General features: G+C 39.1%; 1 protein-coding gene and 1 long non-coding RNA gene across 2 annotated transcripts; one reads left to right on the top strand and one right to left on the bottom strand.

The window, feature by feature from the left end:
- Nucleotides 1-229: 229 nt before the first annotated feature.
- Nucleotides 230-1,036, top strand: LOC147938397 (uncharacterized). The gene is made up of 2 exons (XR_015565552.1): nt 230-418; nt 713-1,036. It is a non-coding gene; the product is annotated as an uncharacterized LOC147938397 (long non-coding RNA).
- Nucleotides 1,037-19,210: 18,174 nt separating this feature from the next.
- LOC104715322 (uncharacterized protein At4g02000-like) lies at nt 19,211-19,705 on the bottom strand. Its single transcript, XM_010432737.2, has one exon. The coding sequence runs from the start codon at nt 19,703-19,705 to the stop codon at nt 19,211-19,213; it is 495 nt and encodes a 164-aa protein (XP_010431039.2).
- Between the last annotated feature and the right edge of the window lie 548 nt (nt 19,706-20,253).

Genomic DNA, 20,253 nt, shown 5'->3' with positions numbered 1-20,253 from the left:
ATAAGTTTTATTGAAATTCTTTTGACAAATGTTACAATCTATATAATACTGTCACAATCTCTTTACTATTAGATACACTTAAAATATATGTTGTCACTAAATTAGATATGACATGTATTTTAATATAAGATATATTAGACACCTGTCATGATCTGCAAAGTTGGGTATGTGAACGCAATGTTAAGATCTCTTTGATTATAAAATATCACTTTTGTATTGCTAATGCTATGAGTAATTCCAACTTTTAAATATATAAATAATAAGATTCATAACACACACAAAACTACACAAGAAACACATAAAGAATTGTTAGTGAGAAGAAAATTAAGGGAAAATGGATTTGGGACTGTTGATTGCGATAGGCGTCAGTGGCGTGAGTGTTATAATAGGCTTGGTGATTCTTGTGGTATGGTTCCTGGTATGGTTCCTCCTCCCCAAAAAGCGTAATCATAATAAATAACTGACGAGAAATTGTATTTCTTGAACAAGACATTTTAGAAAGCTTCTGTATGATTATTTATTGCTACAATGGTTTGAAATGTGTTTGGACTTTGGAGCATGCGTATAGTCTTCATTTTTTTTGTGTGCGTTACTATCATGAGATGAGACAGTTTTGAAATAATTTTGTCATATTTTGAAATATATAGATGCGCATTTCAAATTAGTTTTTTAATTTTGTTTACTCCGTTTTTTTATAATGCAATGGTTGCAGGTTCGCGAACACTAATTCTGAATCCGGAGAATTGCTAAAACCCTGGTGGTTACGTTTACTCAGTTTTATTTAATAAGCATTATATATATATATATATAATTAATACATCACTCAAGCGTTGTTATGATGATTTTCACAATGGTAATTATTGTTTTAAAGAAATTACAAATGTTCTTTCTAGAACTCTAACTTATCATACAAAGAGAACACATCATGCCATGATATGATGCAATATCTTATTGTATAAAGTTAAGTTTTGAAAGTTAGCCATTAACAAGATTTTTACATGTGTCATATATTACCTTTCTTATAATTTTTAATTATTTCTATAATTATGTCAAATTAATTTTCTTTTAATTTCTCAACCTTGATTGGTTGATTATAAACCCTTCTTTTTATGCAAACATAATTGTTATCATTATTCATTCAATACCAAAGAGAGATAACGAGTAGAAGCACATCAACCTAATAGATGGATAAAATAGACTAATCAAACACAAGCTTACAACAAACATAGATAGATATATTGGAAAAACATAAATCATTGTTGATATATCCATAGGAGCTCAAAGACTGTGACACCCGGGTTTGAGGAAATATTTAAAAGAATTGGCTTGGCCACATATGTTATCAAAATACACTAATTTTTTGGTCAAGGGTCCTGAGAGAACTTCATGATGGACGACCTTCCTGGAAGTGATTGTCGGAACTGTGCGAGTGAGGACAAAACACAGAAAAAAATTATTTGTTGATTTGTAGGGTTGGTAAACAAATTTTTAAAGCCTCCCAGACGTAACAAACCAGCCATCAAATATGGATGGGTTACGGGACGGGAATAGATGTAGAGGCCACTTAGGAAGGTGTGCCCATGGACTGAGAGTGGACATGGACTCACTAAGCAAGGTGGTGGTTTAGGCGTTACTGAGACAGAGGCTACATCATTGTGTGTTAAAGACACTTCCACGAATACATTGGGAAATTTAAGATTAGTTACTATCAAAAGATTTTGTGATGTTAGAAATTTTTTTTACTTTCATTGGTTGTCGGAGAAAGCCATTTTGAGATAGCAAAAAGACGTGAACATGTTCTCTCCACACAGGAGGAGGGCATAACCGAGTTCTTTCTATGGTGGAGAAGGTTGGACACAAGTTTATATTCCCAAGGGAGAAATGTGGAGGATGCAAGGTTATCTCCCCAAGAGAGGAAGGCAGAGCCAAGGTTCTCTCCATGGTGGAGGAGGTTGAACGCAAGGTTCTCTCTACAAGGGATGAGGGTGGAGCCGAGGTTTTCTCCATGGTGGTCAGACATTATTGTGATGATACATCATTGATTAGTATATTATGTAATATATTTTTTATTCAAAATAGTTTTTGAGCCAAAAATTATAGTAATCAAAAAACTATACAGAAGTGAAAGTGAAATAGTTGGCTTAATGTGTTCATATAGACATTTTCTACGTAGGTGATAAAGAATATATTTGTAACATAGAGTATATGTAGGTGTAAGAAAATACACTTTTAATGGTAACATACATAAAAGATTTGTAAATGGATATAAATCAGTGTATTATAACAAAATTAAAATTTGTAAATAACATACAATAAATTTTAATATAATTTATAAAAGTTTAAACCCGCACATCGGGCGGGTCCTCATCTAATCTATTATATATATATATATATATGAATTTAGAGAACAATACATTGCGTATTTCAAAATTTTAATTTTTAAAGAATAGAATCAATTGATACATCTTAATTTTTGTGAAAATGTATTTCCAGCTGTGGACAAAATAGCTAGCAAATTGTTCCTTCATAAGATTGTTGAGGGATACATAACTATTAAAACAATATAAACACAATTATTTTCACACTCGAAACCGATTGAAAATTATGAAAGGGATAGTCATATAAAAGAATTGAATGTTCAGTTTAAACCCAAAAATTATCTACAACATATTAGATGAAACAATTTGTAAATGAAATCAAAGATAGATGATAGAAAATTCTTAACAAAAACTTCTAAATATAAAAATTTAAAAAAAATCATATGGTTTAATACCAAATCTTGTTTTTAAAGTTTGATTAGTTAAATATTTTTAAAATATTAATCTCTAGTTTTTGTCCATTATTAATTAGAGAGAGAAAGTGAATTAACCTTGGCCTTTAAGCTTGATGTTGGCAGATTCAAACTCTTCTTCATTGATCTGCTTATCATTAGAACTAGATTTTAACCCGCGGTACACCGCAGGACAATTTTTTAAAAAATAATAACATTTTAGTTTTATTTGTTTTTTATATTTAGTTTTTTTGTTTAGTTAATAATAATTTTGTTTGGATTGTCAATTAGTAGAACAATAATAGGGGAAAAAATACATAAATATGTAATTTATAAGCTATAGTCAGATTAAGTGACAATTTTACCAATGATTTAATTGTTTTACAAAATTTTAGTTAAATTACCCTTATTTAATATGTCTAATATTCTAATATTAGTGGTATTGACCAAATAATTAAATGAAGATTTAACCCGTGTTTCAAAATTGAATTAATAATATTTTATATTTATATTTAAGTTAATTCAAACCATCATGTTAATAACATGTCCCGCCATATAACAACAAACCGTCATATTAGTGGTTTAACCCGTGTTTCAAAACCATCATATTAGTAGTTTTGGTTGTAGGTGTTGTGTTTCATTTGTGAAGTTGATATTTATAAATGAAAAATGCTTGGTGAGCAAGGAGTTTACGATCCGTAGCAATAAAAGAGAGTTTTTAGTGTTTTCCTATTTGAGTTGATAACATTATCGCAGGAAAATATGCAGTTTCAACGCGATATATACTATATTAAATGTCTTGATGTTAAAGTTAAATATACCCGATTATTGAGTTTCTAAATTTCGGTTTTCATTTTTATGAACTTTATTAACGTTATAATAATTATTGCGATTGTAATCATTTGTTACTCAAATTCGGCTATGTCATTTAAATATAAGAGACCATACAGTCTCTAAAGATCTATTAAAATAGTTTGAAGATTTTTATGGGATTAAAAATTTAATACGTAGAGTTGTTTTTGGAAAAATCGAAATGTATAGATGTTGTCAAGCTATTTATGGCAATAAACATATCAAATTAGGTCGATTAAATAGTTCCATTAATTGAGTTTCTACAAAATGTTATTTTAGAAAAATCGTTACGGGTTAATGTTGTAAATAAAACAAATTAATTAAGCAAAATTTAAAGGGCATAAACCAAAATATACTTAAAAAGGTTAATATAGATAAGCAAAGATCGAAACCTTACCAGTGTAACCCATATTCTTGAGAGCTAGATTAGGTAAAGATAAATCTTAATAGATATTAAATGCTATATGTTCGACTAATGTTTGAATGAGATTTTTGTTTTCAACATTTATAATAACCATTTGTAAAACAATCTTTTAAATTTTGAAATCTCTTTTTGATGTAAAGACAATTTGTTAAGAATTATATTAGTTTATCTATCATAATTTTATTTTTAATATGGATTTTAGTTACATATATCATTAACCTATAAATCTAATTCAAGAAATGCATATATATATATATATATATTAATCATATATTATAAATTAAATTAATGTAAAAAAAAAGTGAAAATATAAAATAATCTAACTAAAAGTTAATTTGATAACTTTGTTTTCTAATCACACTCAAGCCGCAGCCCAATCGCTCGGCCATTCAAGACTATGATATAACCGTATCAAACCCAAATCTTACTTTCATTCATAATTATACCTAATCGCATTGCTCCCAAATCATATCTCACCCGCACTTGAATCGCAATCTCACCCCAACCGGACTACCATTCGTGGCTATAGTAAACAACACAAACAAAAACACAGTTAGGTTGTGGCTGATGATAAGTTAGAGAGGCATCCTATTTTTTATACGGAAAATAAATAAGTCGGTTTGATTGAAAAGCATATTACTTAATTTGTATGAGAGTTGCTCTTCAGCTTCTTGGTGGTCTGATGTTTCATCTTCTTCTTACCCGCAAGACTTTGCAGGACAAGAGCTTGTTTGGTTGTCGATAAGGCTCCTTCCAGTTGATAGGCTGGTCCAAAGCCAAACCGAGATTGCAGTAGAGAGCAGGACGCGTGATGTGTTTTTTTGGGTGAGACAAGAGGAGATTATTGTTTTCCTCGCTCAAAGAAAGAAGGGCTGAGACAACGTCGTCATCCCGTGAGATGTCTTCCGTGATGACCATCAAATTTGTGGGTTCATATCTATGAGAGATTCCCCACATGTAGACATCTCTAAACATGAAAATATGATGATAATCTGTAAGGAATTGAAAGAAAAGGAATTAAATGAAGCATAAACGTAAGGGTTACAAAGGGGTTGGTTCTAAGTAAAAAGAGAATGAACCTGCCAGTATAAGGGTGATGTTGACAGATTCAAACTCTTCCTTATTCATCTGCTCCCCAGTAGAATAAGCAACCATCAAAATCTTACCATTGTATGTAACTCATATTCATTAAAGCTGATTGGATATTAGCATAGCACTACAAGAAAACATGGTGAAATCCTACCAAATTTTCTACAAAAATTACGGTAGAAAGAATTTCTTATCAAAAACTTACGATTATTCTATGTAAAACATTTGTTGTAGGAAATTGGTAGGAAATTTCCTAAGAAATTAAATTTTGAAAAACTCGTAGGAAATTTCCTACGAAATTCCTTTAATACGTGAAGTCGTTGGGAAATTCGTAGGAAAATAGAAGGAACTAGATAGAAAAAGAAGCAGTAGAATTTGGTAGGAAAACTTACTTCTAATTTCTTCCGAAAACTGTACCAAAGAAATTTCGTAAGAACATTTTCCTTCTAATTTCTTACAAAATAATTACCAAATTCCTACCAAGTGAAGAATGTTTTTTTACCAATTTTCCTAAGTTAGTCGTAGGAAAATCATAGGTTTTATCTTTAAACTCATTTATTTATAAATTTAAAATCATTCATATATATATTTACTATACATTTACAAAATAAAAATTTTAAACTATTTACTTAAATTTAAATCACTACTATTTACTTATAAAATTGTTTTAGAATTAGAAAAATCAAAGATACTTTTTCATACTTAACTATTAAAGTAGTAAGATTGTAAGATAGATTTGGTAGGAAAATAGTAAGAATGCTTTTCCTACTAAAATTTTGGTAGGAAAATGGTTAAAAAGTTTGTTTTTCCATTTTTTTTACCAAATTCTTACGAAAATGTTTTTGTAGGAAATTAGTATGAATTCTCTATACTTGACAGCTGGTAATATGGAGATCATATAAGCTATGAAGACACTAATCTATGCAGTTTAGTTCTGCTGATATTCGGTTTGTTCTTGGCAAAAAAGCGTCTCTTGCATGGTAGAGGGCATATGGATAAGTAAAATCTAGGCTCCACCACAAAATAAGAATCATTCAACCAAGTATAATGAACATTGCATTTCAATATACCTGAATTCGGTTTAATCCAGTGTTGTTCTTCCTTGCCTCTATGTCGATCAGCAAAGCCAATCACCTCCGATATTAGACACTGCTGTTTAAGCCACTCCTCGGACATGCGGATCCGGGATCCTCTTGGATAATATAGCTGGAGCTTTCCATATTCCCCACATGATCCAAGGAATTTCCTGCCTAAACTGCTCTGGGATTCCACCTCGATCCATTAGCGATAACATATGACTAATATTCTCTAAAACTGAGGTTGAAAAACCTTGCAAAGGTAATGGAAAAGGAGCTGCATTCCAAACTTTAACTGCCAGCGAGCAACCAAAAAGCACATGGAAAATAGTTTATTCCTCATCCTGACATTCCTGACATAGTGGATTAACTTGAAGCCCATGATGTCGCATGCACTCAACAACCACCAAAACACCTGACAGAGCTCTCCATAAAAACATGTGAATTTTTGGTTTTGTGGTGACTTTCCAAACTCTTTCTTTGAACTTGTTCAGCTCCACTTCATTCTCTGGTGAAGTTGAGGTTTCCGCCTCCCTTGTAAGAAGCCAACTCCCACTTTGTACCAAGTATCTTCCATTCTTTGTAAATGCCTAGATAAAACGATCTTGTAGACTTTGTTATGGTGGGAATGATCTAATTCGTGTGACATCACACGGTGGAAACAGTTCCTACAACATCTGAATGTTCCAAGAACCAATGGACGTTATCAGGGATGAGGCCTCTTATCCTTGCCATCTCCAATTGTCTTCATGAGGCCTCGTTCAAGTTACTCTCGACCAAAAAGAATGCTTCTCCAAACATAGGATGGTCTATATATCCAATTTTTGCATCAAGAAATGATTTATCTGCAAAGTATTTGGATTTATAGACCCTGGCTAGAAGAGTGTCAGGACAATCCAAAAGCCTCCATGCTTGTTTTGCTAGTAGAGCCTGATTGAAGCAACCAATGTCCCTAAAACCAACCCTTCCCCTTTGCTTGGATTGACAAACCTTCTCCCACGCAACTGAGTGCATCTTGTTCTTATCTTCACACTCATTCCACCAGAACTTTGCCATTGCACTTGTAATCTGTTTGCATTGGTGTTTCATTAATTTGAAGGAAAACATGGCATAAATTGGTAAAACCATTCCTACAGCCTTTAAAAGTACTTCTTACCACTCAGGGAAAGGGTTTTCTCATACCAACCACTCAAACGTGATTTAACCGGTCAGTAATATAGTTGAAAAGATCTCTCTTAGAACCACTAAAACATTTCGTGAGCCCCAGGTACTTCCCAGCTCCACCCTCTTGCTCGATACCAGTGAATAACCCAATCAGGTGGCACATATAAAGATCTATCTTCTTACAAAATGTGATTGAAACTTTTGAAAATTGATTTCCTGACCTGAGGCTTCTCCATACAGCTTCAAGCACTTCAAAAATCCAGAACACTCAGGTAGAGTAGCTTGACACTTAAATAAACTATCATCACCAAAAAGCAGGTGTTAGATTAATGGACAATCAAAGGTAAGTCTCATACCTGTTACCCGTCCCTCCAATTCTGCTTTATTCATAATATGTACCAGAGCCTCCGCACACAAAATAAACAAAAAGGGCAATAGGAAATCAGGTGATCCATTGATAAGCACAGAGTATGAGATAGAACGGACACAGCTCATTATCTATTGTACCCATTTTATGTCAAAACCAATGCGTATAAGCAATTCTTCCAAGAACTTCCACTATACTCGGTCATAAGCCTTTGACATATCAGTTTTAATGGCCATGAAGTCTTCATCACAGTTGGATTTGTTTGTAAGGCGTGGACCATCTCATGAGCAAGAAAAATGTTGCCAGATATCAATCTTCCAGAGACAAAAGCTCCCTAAGTATCTGAGACAATTTCTGGGAGAAACTGTTTCAAACGATTGCAGAGTACCTTAGAGACAATCTTATACAAGACTGAGCACAAAATAATCGGTCGTAAATCAGTCATCTTCAAAGGATTAGGCTTTTTAGGGTTAAACATATATGTGTGAAGCTCCACTCTAAAGGTAAGGATCCATATTCAAAAAATTATTGCACCTCCTCAATCACTTGTGGTAGCCAACGATGACCCTACACCTGATAGAAGTGACCTGACATCCCATCTGCTTCAGGTGTACACTCTCCTATGATACTGAAAGCTGCTGCTTTGATTTCTTCACTTGTCGCAGGACGAATAAGTGAGGCATTTATCTACTCAGTAACTCTCAGAAGCATACCATCTAGTGCCTTAGATATATTAACCGTATTAGAACTAGAAACATTGTCTGAAAGTACTCCAGTGCAACCTCTCCTTTTGGACCTTCTGAGAACTGTTCAACATTGTTCCTGTCAAGTAGTGAAAGTATCATGTTTTGTACTTTCCTTCTCTGTACACTCCCATGAAAGAATCTAGTGTTACGGTCTCCTTCTTGTCACCACTTTTCCTTACTAAGGTTCTCTGTATCATGCTTTCTTCTTTTATTCTCTATACATTCCGATGAAAGAAACTAGTGTTACGGTCTCCTTCTTGTAACTACTTTTCCTTACTAAGCTGCTTCCAACAATTGCTCTTCCTCCTGATAGGCTTCTCCTAAGTCCCACTGTAGACTCTTCATCAACAGAAGGTCTGGCTGAATCTTAATTCCTTACTCATTCAGTTTACTTTGCAGCTGAGTAATACGTTCTTTAGAGTTTTGATTGGTATCCTTCTTCCACTTTGAAATCACCCTTCTGCAGTCTGCAATCCTGCTCATTAAAGATAGCTGGACTGTCATGTCACCACGGTACCAACCTTCCTTAATAACATTCGCAAACTATGGTTTAGAGACCCATCGTTTATTAAACATAAACCGGCCTCTCTTAGACATGTTTTCATTGACAAAGCACGTTAGGATAGGACGATGATTGATAACATCATTATTTTACCCATTTTAGCTATAGTTTTAGTATGCATTTAGGAAGAGTTTGATATGATTTCAAGTCTTTAATGACTATTATCAATTATTTTAGGTTTCAAGAAGGTTTTACAAGTTTTATAGCATAAAAAGACCAAAAGACAAGGAAAATACGTTTCAGGACAGATTCAGAGCTTTACAGTACGGAACAGTTTTGAAGAACTTCCAGACCTCAAAGTTTTAAGTACTTGGTGTCTATGGAAAGCTGGAAGAGTCAGATTTCTCCTCGAAGTGGAATGAAGTTATTTTGTTCAGCCGTTTGGGAGATATGCCCGATTTACCGAGACGTGTTATAAACCAACGAGAAGATAAGTTTGAAACCAAGTGGACTTTAATGACGGCCCGATTAGCAACCATCACGGCGGCCAGGCCCGGAGGAGTCACAATGGTCCAGAACCTTCCTCAGCTGCCTTTTGTCTCGCACTCAACAAGAAAAGATGTTTTTACCCTTACAAAACTCTAAGCCTTCAAAACCCTATAAATACTCATCTAAACCTAGGGTTTAGAGTGTGCCTTCACCGTGCCTCTAAAGAGCCGGCGGCCAAAATAACAGCCAGGACCAGCAGCCCTCTCTCGTTCCTCTCTCGAAGCCTTGGAGATCACCAAACTCTTTAGTTTTCTATTTGCTTTGTTCTTTGTTTCAAAAGGAAGAAGATCATACACTTTGTTTGACAATCATTGAAGTAATATCTAAAATCTTTTTATCTATTTATTCTTTTATGTTTATGAGTTTATTCAAACTTACTTTGACGATTCCCTTAAACATGTTAAAGTAGTTTTCTAGTTGGGTTTAAAGGGATAATCAAAGGGGGGAGATGATCTTAGTTTAGGTGGCAATTTTTAGGGCTTGTTAGATTTATATTCTTTTTATTCTATGCTTTAATTCTAAGTCTTTGCTTAATGCTTTAAATTAGCCTCATGAACTAACTATGATCTAAATTGTGTGTGCGTCGCCAAAAACTTGCATATGTGCTTGACCTAGCTTAGATGTGTGTCGTGTCATAGGAAGCACATACCACTTACCTATGGAACTTCATGGATTGGAATCGAACCTGTTTTAAATGCTTTGATCTATGCGTTCTTGCATGCGACAGTTGAGTAACGGAGTATAGGGATCTTAGATGGTTAGCTTGTGATCTATAGGTTAACGGTTCATTCGTGTTTCGTAGTCCGAGTCTTAGATAAACTAACTAACCCTAAACTTTCCTAGATCGATAGATCATCAATCCCCTGTGATTTCCCTTGATGCCCAACGTTTGTTTTATTATTTTTACTTGCTTTTATTTTCGTTTATTTGCTTACTACGACCGTGACAACAAAACCCCCATTTTTATTGAGTCCTAGCCTTACATCTCTTCTGACGGATTCTCTAAACAACAAGTCTCTCTCTGTGGGATCGATCTTCAAATACTTCAACCGATTAACTGTGCACTTGCAGTAGTCGTGTGATCTTTTTAAGGTAAAAGATTTTGAAGCGAAATATCACACGCATCAATGATCAGACCCAATGCGCTCCAAGTATTCAGTTTGCACTCTTGGTAACAAATGGAACCAAGCTGCATTCCCCAATGCTCTGTCCAAACAACACTGCACCCACATCTTGTTGTGTTCTTCAGCCAATGAGAACTTGTTACCAATACTAGGTACCTCCCATAGACGACAATCATTTATCATTCTCCTAAATGGAAAAGAGGATGATTCTGCCCGTGCTGGTCCACCAAGTTTCTCTGTATTATCTCTGATTTCATTAAGATCCCCCAAGACCAACCATGGATCATCTCTTGTAGCGCCAATACTTGTTAAGTTATCCCACACTTCTTGACGATGCTGAGAAACTGGATTTCCATTGCCACATGAGATAAAAAAGATTAGTAATCCTAGCTTCACTTTAACATCAATAATACGCTGATCTGAGCTGATAATCTCCACCTCATAAGCTGACTTCCAAAATACGCTAACCCTCCACTTAACCCAGTTGGATCAACCATGTGAGAGTAATCATATCCCAAAGATCGTTGAACATTACCTACATGATGACTGGAATTTTTTTGTCTACAGGAGGAACAGGAAATCCGGGAAATGCTGACGTTGCATTTCCCTCAATGTAGGAATTGTCAAGTCCAGCTCATGAAGCTCAATGTAGGAATTGTTTGGATATCACGCTTAACAAATTTTTCTGAGACTTTAGTTCCATTAGCAGTTTTCCGTTTTGTTGTTACTCCCTCCTCTGTCTCCTGATCATGCACCGGTTGATTAGATTCAGACCCCTCCTGAGCTACTTGAGCTTTCCTTCTCCACTGGTTTGGTCGTCTCCTCTTTTTAGTTTGCTTCAAATTGATCCCACCAGAACTAATTGAAAAAGTAGTTCTTAAGACCGTAGGATCTAAGAGGGAGGCAGGAGCTAAAGAATATTGTAACATCCGCGAACTAAAATGTCTATTTTGGGGATGGGTGTCGATCGACACCAAGGGGGTGTCGGTCGACACCAACGTTTTTCTGGTTCGGCCAAATTGATTTAATTGTCGATTTTGGTCGGTTTGGTTTAAGGAAAACCATAGAACCGGATTATTTAAGTGGCAAGTCGACCTAGGTCATGGAGTTTTGTTTTTTTGGCCGCTTAACAGAAAGAAAAAGAAGAGAAAATTTGTTCTTGAGTTTTTGTGAGTTTTTGGGAGTTTTCAAGGCTTTGTGGGTGAGATCTTGCTGTAGGAGTGGGGATTCAAGGCTAGGAACGTGTGGGAAGCTTGCTGGGAGTGTGGATTCGTCCATTGTTGGTCAGAAACTTCCTGCACAAGGGTGAGTGCATGACCATGGCTAATATAAGCCTGTGATTGCTTGTTCTTGCTTCTTTGTTGCTGTGTTTGTGTGTTTTTCTTGCTGGGATTGATTGCTACAGGTTCCTTCGGATGTATAAGGCTTGGGTCTCGAGTATCAGACGATTTGGTGGAGGTTGGGGGCGAGATTTGACTCTCGTTTTCGTCTAGATCGCGAATGCAGAGGGAGTGTCGATCGACACCACTTGGTGTCGGTCAAGACCAGTGAAGCAGCATTGATTGACACCGTGGGGTAGTGTCGGTCGACACTGTTAAGCCAGTGTCGGTCGACACTTGGCTGGTGTCGGTCGACACCTCCCTTCCAGCGAGTCGGTGTTTGATTTCCTGGTTTGTATGCTTTGTTTGTTGATTGTTTGGAACTTTGGAATTATTGTTGCTTGTGTGTATAGCCTAGTAAATTGGAGGATTGTCTCACTGAGTGTTTATAAAATACTCATGCATCTCAATTTGTGTTTGTGGTGCAGGTAAAGGTAAAGTATGATCGTGGAATCAAGGCAATGAAGAGGAGGATGTTCTAGGGACTCGATTGGATGTTGTCTGGCATTGCTAGGTTGCTAGAGTTGGGTCGTTAGAACATTGCTAGGTTGCTGGTTCTATGTTTCCTGTTGTTTGATTATTGGATATTGTTTATAGTATAATATTGGTTTATTATTGGATATTGGTATTGTTATTCTGCTGTTGATTGTGATTGTGGTTAGGTGGCTAGTGGATATGGGACCACTAGTTGTAGTTTATTTATTATATTATATCTATTATTTATTAAAAAAAATAAAAAAATGGGTCGGGTCGTTTCTGTTTGGTATCAGAGCCCTTACGGTTCTAGTTTTGGGTTCACTAGGCTTTGTGCTGTAGATGTTTGGGAGTTGCATGTCTTGATTGATTATGTGAGTTAGTCAAATATGTGTGGCATGGAGTCTTAGAACATCCTCTTCGAGCCTTCAATGAGATTCCATGGTATGTTATGTTTCTTTGTGTGGTTTTGATTTGTTTCTATGCTTGTTAGCCTCTGTTCTTGGAAGTGCAGTGGTTAAAGATGTTGGTTTGTTGGTCGTGGATGGGAACGTGGTCGTGGTCATGGTCGGGCGGGTCCCGAGGCAAGAGAGTGTGTGGTCCAGAGTTCCACGAGGAGGTACGTTAGAGGGTCGCAAGCGTATCAGGAGGGACCAGAGGGGGTTAGCTGGTGAGCGTGCCGGAGGTGCTGGGAGCCCATGTGTGGGGTTCAGCAGGTGGAGCCCAGGGTCGAGATGATCGCTTGGCGGATCTGTTGGCATGCTGTTGGAGCGGTTACCGAGAGGGGTACCAGTGTAGGCTCTAGTTGTACCACATGTGGCGGGGTGCAGTCGAGGGCTGTAGATGTTGAGGAGTTTTCATCCTATGTTAAGAGGATGGAGCGGTTGTAGATGACTAGTATGAGATTATTCTCAAGAGGTATCGGGCCTAGAGAGGCGGATGAGTGGACATATGCAGTTGGAGCAGATATTTCTCTGTTTGGGGGTTAATCCAGTTGGATATTAGAAGTTGAGTGGGCAGGTATAACAGTGCAATGTTATACTCGGACCACATGAGGTACTTTTTGTCGAGAGATGTTTATAGTCGTTAAGGATTGTTGCTCCTGAGGGGATGGTGATTCCCCCGAATACCGATAGCTCGAGGGCCTGAGAGTGGCAGAGGGGATGATGTTCCCCTGAGGGGATGAGTAGTTCCCCTAATACCGAGATCTTAAGGATTGTGGTCCAAGAGTGAGATGGTATAACTCGAAGATGCTGGTCTGAGAGTGAGATCGGTATGGCTTGAAGGTTGCAACCTAAGGGTGGAAGAGTTGGGAGCAAGCAATGTTTAGAACGTGAGTATAAACATAACGACAGAATGTAGACCTCGAGAGTGATGGTGTTTTAATCTTGGATATTAGGATTATGTTGGCTGGTGGGCCAGGGTGTTATGATCGGTGCGGTCATGAATGTGTGGCTGATGTGCCAGGATTGGGTGGCCGGTGGTGCTGGAGTCCCAGGAAGGAGAGCTTCTGCAGGTATGAGCCGGTAAGGGGATGGTTGCCAGGTACATAAGATTCACGAGAAGCCTTCACGGCAGGATAAACTAATCGTTGTGAAGATGGTGGATGAAGTTCATTGGAGATGGACATGGTTGCTAGATTCAAGGTTTTGGTAAGCTTGCTGGGGGGGGGGGAAACAAGTCAAGTAGGTTAAGTTAGCGGCTTGCAAGGCGTTTGATGTGGTGAATCGGAATATGCGAACGTATGGTACTTGTTTGTTTTATTACGCTCGTATTGATGATTTGCTGTGGAGAATTGCCAAGTGGAAAAGCTATTTCTGGAATAAGCTATCTTGTGGAAGTTTCCCTAAGTGGCAAGTTACTAGAGGTTCTTGGACGAACAAGAGGGTTGATTTTCAGGTGGCGGAGAGTTGATGTTGGCATACTTGAGTATTTGTTTAGAAGAGCTGAGGAAGTAACTAGAGGATTTATGGAGCAAGGGATTCATCCGTCCTAGTGTATCACCATGGGGAGCGCCGGTGTTATTTGTTAAGAAGAAGGATGGGAGTTTCCGCTTGTGTATTGACTAACGGGGTTTGAACCGGGTCACTGTGAAGAACAAGTACCCTCTTCCCAGGATTGATGAGTTGTAGGATCAGCTTAGAGGTGCTACTTGGTTCTCCAAGATAGATCTGGCTTCGGATTATCATCAAATTTCGATAGATGAGGCAGATGTTAGGAAGACTACATTCAGGACGAGGTATGGGCATTATGGGTTCGTGGTGATGCCTTCCGGGTTGACTAACGCGCGGGCAGCGTTTATGAGGTTGATGAACAGTGTATTTCAGGAGTTTCTGGACGTGTCTGTCATCATTTTCATCAATGATATCCTGGTATTTTCTAAGAGTCCTTAGGAGTATGCAGTGCATTTGAGGGCAGTTATAGAGAAGTTGCGGGAGCGAAAGTGTTTGCTAGGTTGAGCAAGTGTAGTTTCCGGCAGCGTGAGATGGGTTTTCTAGGTCACATTGTTTCTGCATAGGGGTTTTTTGTAGATCCAGAGAAGATTCAGGCTATCAGGGATTGGCCTAGACCGCAAAATGCCACGGAGATAAGGAGTTTCCTTGGTTTGGCATGTTACTACAGGAGCAGGAGGTGAAGTCTCTGGTAGGAGAGATCAATGCATTTAGCTTGTGTGCGGTTTCTCGAGAAACGTTGGGTTTCGAGGCGGCAGATAGAGCGGATCTTCTGAGCAGGGTGCGGTTGGATCAGGAGAAGGATTTGGGGCTGGTGAATGCCTCTAAGGATATTGACTCAGAGTATCAGGTCTCGGATAATGGTACTATCCTAGTGCACGGTCGGGTTTGTGTGCCCAAGGATGAGGAGTTGAGGGAGGGGATCCTGAGAGAGGCTCATGCGAGCAAGTTTTCTATTCATCCAGGAGCGACTAAGATGTACCGTGATCTCAAGAGGTACTATCACTGGGTCGGGATGAAGTAGGATGTAGCTAGTTGGGTCGCGAGGTGCAATGTGTGTCAGCTAGTGAAGGCTGAGCATCAGGTTCCGGGCGGGTTACTGAAGAGTTTACCCATTCCTGAGTGGAAGTGGGATATGATCACAATGGATTTTGTGGTAGGATTGCCAGTGTCTCGTACTTTTGATGCTATTTAGGTCATTGTGGACCGGTTGACTAAGCCAGCACATTTTCTTGCCATTAAGAAGACTGATGGAGCATCGGTCTTGGCTAAGAAGTATGTGAAGGAGATAGTCAAGTTGCATGGGGTGCTAGCGAGTATTGTGTCTGATAGGGACTCTAAGTTCACTTCGGTGTTCTTGAAGGCATTTCAGGCAGAGATGGGGACTAAGGTACATATGAGTACAGCTTAACATCCCTAGACGGATGGACAGTCAGAGAGGACGATCTAGACGCTTGAGGATTTGCTGAGGATGTGTGTGTTGGATTGGGCTGGCCATTGGGCAGATCACCTGAACCTGGTAGAGTTTGCTTACAACAACAGTTATCAGACGAGTATTAAGATGGCTCCTTATGAGGCTTTGTATGGGAGACCATGCCGTACACCGTTATGCTGGACTCAGGTGGGGGAGGGGAGCATGTTCGGGGTGGATTTTGTTTAGGGGACCTTAGAGAAGATTTGGGTTCTCAAGCTGAACATGAAGGAGGCTCAGGATAGGCAGAGGAGTTATGCTGATAAGAGGAGGAGAGACCTTGAGTTTCAGGTAGGAGACAGAGTATACCACAAGATAGCCATGTTGCGGGGTCCGAACATGTCATTGATAGAGACTAAGTTGAGTCAAAGGTTTATGGGTCCATTCTGAGTGATTGAGTGGGTGGGACCGGTAGCATATAGGCTGGAGCTTCCTGAGGTTATACGTGCGTTCCACAAGGTGTTCCATATTTCTATGTTGCGGAAGTGTCTCCGTGAGGATGATCAGTTGTTGGCTAAGATTCCTGAAGATCTTCAGCCTAACATGACTTTGGAGGCGAGGCTAGTGAGGGTTCTCGAGAGGAGGATCAAGAAACTTCGGAAGAAGAAGATTCTTTTCATGAGAGTCCTTTGGGATTGTGATGGTGTTGAGGAGCAGACTTGGGAGCCAGAGGCGAAGATGAAGGCAAGGTTTAAGAAGTGGTATGAGAAGCAAGTCGCGACTTGAGCTTGTCTAGCCTGGTCCTATCTGTAATCTGTGGCTGGATCGGGAATGGGGTATTCCAGCCCATCTCTCTTGTTTACTCGGTCGATTGGGGTGTTTGGTTATGCGACTCAGTAGCAAGATTCGGTGGTGCTTGGGGTGCAAAGTTTCCTTGAGGCGGGGTTTTTGGAGGAAAGTTTCCTGAAATAGAAGTTTCCAAAAGTGGAAAGTGCTAAAAATGGAAAGTTTTATGGGAGTTAGAATTTGTCCATTTTAGTGGTAGAGAGCCTTGGAGGGGCTTGTGTGGCCTTTGTGGCGGGCTGGTTAGCCAGTTGTGTGACCTTTGCGGCGGGCTGTTTAGCCGTGTGTGGCCTTTGTGGCGGGCTGTTTAGCCATTGTGTGGCCTTTGTGGCGGGCTGTTTAGCCGTGTGTGGCCTTTGTGGTGGGCTGCTTAGCCAATTGTGTGACCTTTGTGTCGGGCTGTTTAGCCAGAGTGCCTGTTTAGGTGGTCCTTGTGTCTTCATGAAGTATTTGAGAGAGGGGATATGCGGTTGGTAGGACCTTGCGATGTTTTTATGGAGCCACGGGAAGGATACCTGGATAGGGATAGGACTCAGACGTGTTCAGAATCGTTTGCTCGCGACTCTTGGGGGACTTAGGTTCTCCTAGTACTGCTATATTCTAAGACTTTGTGGCTTGAGAGTATGGTTGGTATATCGACTTTGGATGACAATCCGGGGGCGCACTGTAGGGTGGGAACTCGAGAGACGAGTATTTTCTTTATATATTATGGCATGCGGGTTTAGGCCCGATGAGGAGCCAACATTATGGCATGCAGACTTAGGGCTGATGAGGAGCCAATAAAAACTCAATGTTTAGACCTATGAGTAAAGGAAAGTCCAAAAATCGAGAGCAAATAATGCCTGGAGCGTGAGTCTATTGCCTAGAGGTGACCTTCCATAGATCAGTCGGAGGAGTGTGGGCTGTGGAGACGGTTGCATGGGAGTCCTTGGCTGATGGTTGTTCGAGATTCGAGGACGAATCTATGTTGGTGGGGAAGAATTGTAACATCCGCGAACCAAAATGTCTATTTTGGGGATAGGTGCCGATCGACACCAAGGGGGTGTCAGTCGACACCAACGTTTTTCTGGTTCGGCCAAATTGATTTAATTATCGATTTTGGTCGGTTTGGTTTAAGGAAAACCATAGAACCGGATTATTTAAGTGGCAACGACCTAGGTCGTGGATTTTTGTTGTTTTCGCCGCTTAACAGAGAGAAAAAGAAGAGAAAAGTTGTTCTTGAGTTTTTGAGAGATTTCAAGGCTTTGTGGGTGAGATCTTGTTGTGGGAGTGAGGATTCAAGGCTAGGAACGTGTGGGAAGCTTGCTGGGAGTGTGGATTCGTCCATTGTTGGTCAGAAACTTCCAGTAAAGAGGTGAGTGCATGACCATGGCTAATCTAAGCATGTGACCTTGTTCTTGCTTGTTTGTTGCTGTGTTTGTGTGTTTTTCTTGTTGGGATTGATTGCTACAGGTTCCTACGGATGTATAAGGCTTGGATCTCGAGTATTAGACGATTTGGTGGAGGTTGGGGGAGAGATTCGACTCTCGTTTTCGTCTGGATCGCGAATGCAGAGGGAGTATCGATCGACAACAGTGAAGCAGCATCGATCGATATTGTGGGGTAGTGTCGGTCGACACCGTTGTCGGTCGACACTTGGGTGGTGTCGGTCGACACCTCCCTTCCAGCGAGTCGGTGTTTGATTTCCTGGTTTGTATGCTTTGTTTGTTGATTGTTTGGAACATTGGAATTACTGTTGCTTGTGTGTATAGCCCAGTAGATGGGAGGATTGCCTCACTGAGTGTTTATAAAATACTCATGCATCTCAATTTGTGTTTGTGGGCAGGTAAAGGCAAAGTGTGATCGTGGAATCAAGGCAATGAAGAGGAGGATGTTCTAGGGACTCGATTGGATGTTGTCTGGCATTGGTAGGTTGCTAGAGTTGGGTCATTAGAACATTGCTAGGTTGCTGGTTCTATATTTCCTATTGTTTGATTATTGGATATTGTTTATGGTATAATATTGGTTCGTTATTGGATATTGGTATTGTTATTCCGCTGTTAATTATGATTGTGGTTAGGTGGCTAGTGGGTATGGGACCACTAGTTAGTTTATTTATTATACTATATTTATTATTTATTAAAAAAACAACGGGTCGGGTCGTTTCATATATGAAGCAGAATCAGAATGATTGTGATAAGAAAGCCGAGGTAAAGCACTTTTGGATCTCGTAATCGGCTCAGAGTGCTCTTATGTTTGGGTTGTGACAGAGCTTTCTGCCTCAAAATTAAACATTAGTCTTTTATCATTGTTCACATCTGTTGTGAAGATAGGAGGAACTTCCAGTTGCAGAAAGGTCCTTTGACACTCAGAATCTTCTGTCAGGTCCCATACTGACTTGCAAACCCTCCCTATATGTATCTGCTTGAGCTGCGGATCAGCCACAAATAGATACTATCTCATCTCATTAAGCACTTCTTTAGCAATTTTCGGTTTACCCGAGACAACATCAAGTCAGATCATCTTTGCTTATTCTTGGAATTAGTTGTTGAGGAACAGTTGGTGTTGATTTAACTCCTCCCGTAGCAACGATTTGCCTATTTGAGGGGTTAAAAGGGCATCTTTCCCTGTCATGAGTGAGTCTGTCGCATTGAGAACATCTTCGCCTGATTCTTTCATACTCAATCCCAGTTCTAATTATCTCACCTGATGGTAGTTGCAGCTCATGAAAATTCTTTAGCGGCCTGGTCACGTCAAACAGAATTCGAACCCTAACATAGCCCTGACTCTGCGGTTTCATTGGATCAAACGCCACATGAGTGACTTGACCAATGTGTCTTGCAATCTCCTTAATCTTGTCTGCTGTATTGAAGTTCACTGGAATATTCCGCAACCGGATCCAAATTGGTAAGATCTTCAAGTAGTCAGCTGGAGGTTTTTCCACCCATCTCTCCAAAGTAACACTCCAATCGATGAAGGTCCATGCTCCCATGTCAAGCACCATCGCGAGATCAGACTTCTAATCAAAGATAAATTAGAATTCATCGTTTGCTAAAGCTATCATCCCTCACTCTAAAGCTATCATCCCTCACTCATGTATCAGCTTAGACAGCTTTTGGTTCTCTGGGCAGAGAAGCCGACCAATGATACTACATTCATTACGAACGCACGAACTGAACTGTGGCAAGTTCTGCAACACAGTCGGTTTGTCGTCTACTAACGACATCTCCTGCAGGGTTTTGTCCAAATCATACTCCATGCTCATCAACACTTCAGAATACTAAGAAACCAGAATCCTAAATTAAAAAGCATAGATAGACTTTAATGACGGCGATCGGAAACCTTATAAATTAGGTTAAACTTCTCTAAAAATTTGCCAAGATCTCCCAAATATTGCGACAAACAGAAAAAATCTTCACAAATCCGGCGAAATAACAAAATATTCCAGTTAAGCTCACCTTTTTCCACTAGAGTTGAGACCCTCTAGTTGGAAAAGAGAGACCTAAGCAAAAAACTGACTTTTCCATGAAAATAATTACTTTATTAATTTAA

The sequence above is a fragment of the Camelina sativa genome, chromosome 9 (genome assembly GCF_030686135.1).
Source record: "Camelina sativa cultivar CO46 ecotype springtype chromosome 9, ASM3068613v1".
Lineage (NCBI taxonomy): Eukaryota > Viridiplantae > Streptophyta > Magnoliopsida > Brassicales > Brassicaceae > Camelina > Camelina sativa.
The sequence above is the reverse complement of the archived record's forward strand: the minus strand, read 5'-3'. Positions and strand labels throughout refer to the sequence as shown.

Coding starts and splice junctions, on each gene's coding strand:
- LOC104715322 (XM_010432737.2), bottom strand. CDS start 19,705: ATGGTGCTTGACATGGGAGCATGGACCTTCATCGATTGGAGTGTTACT.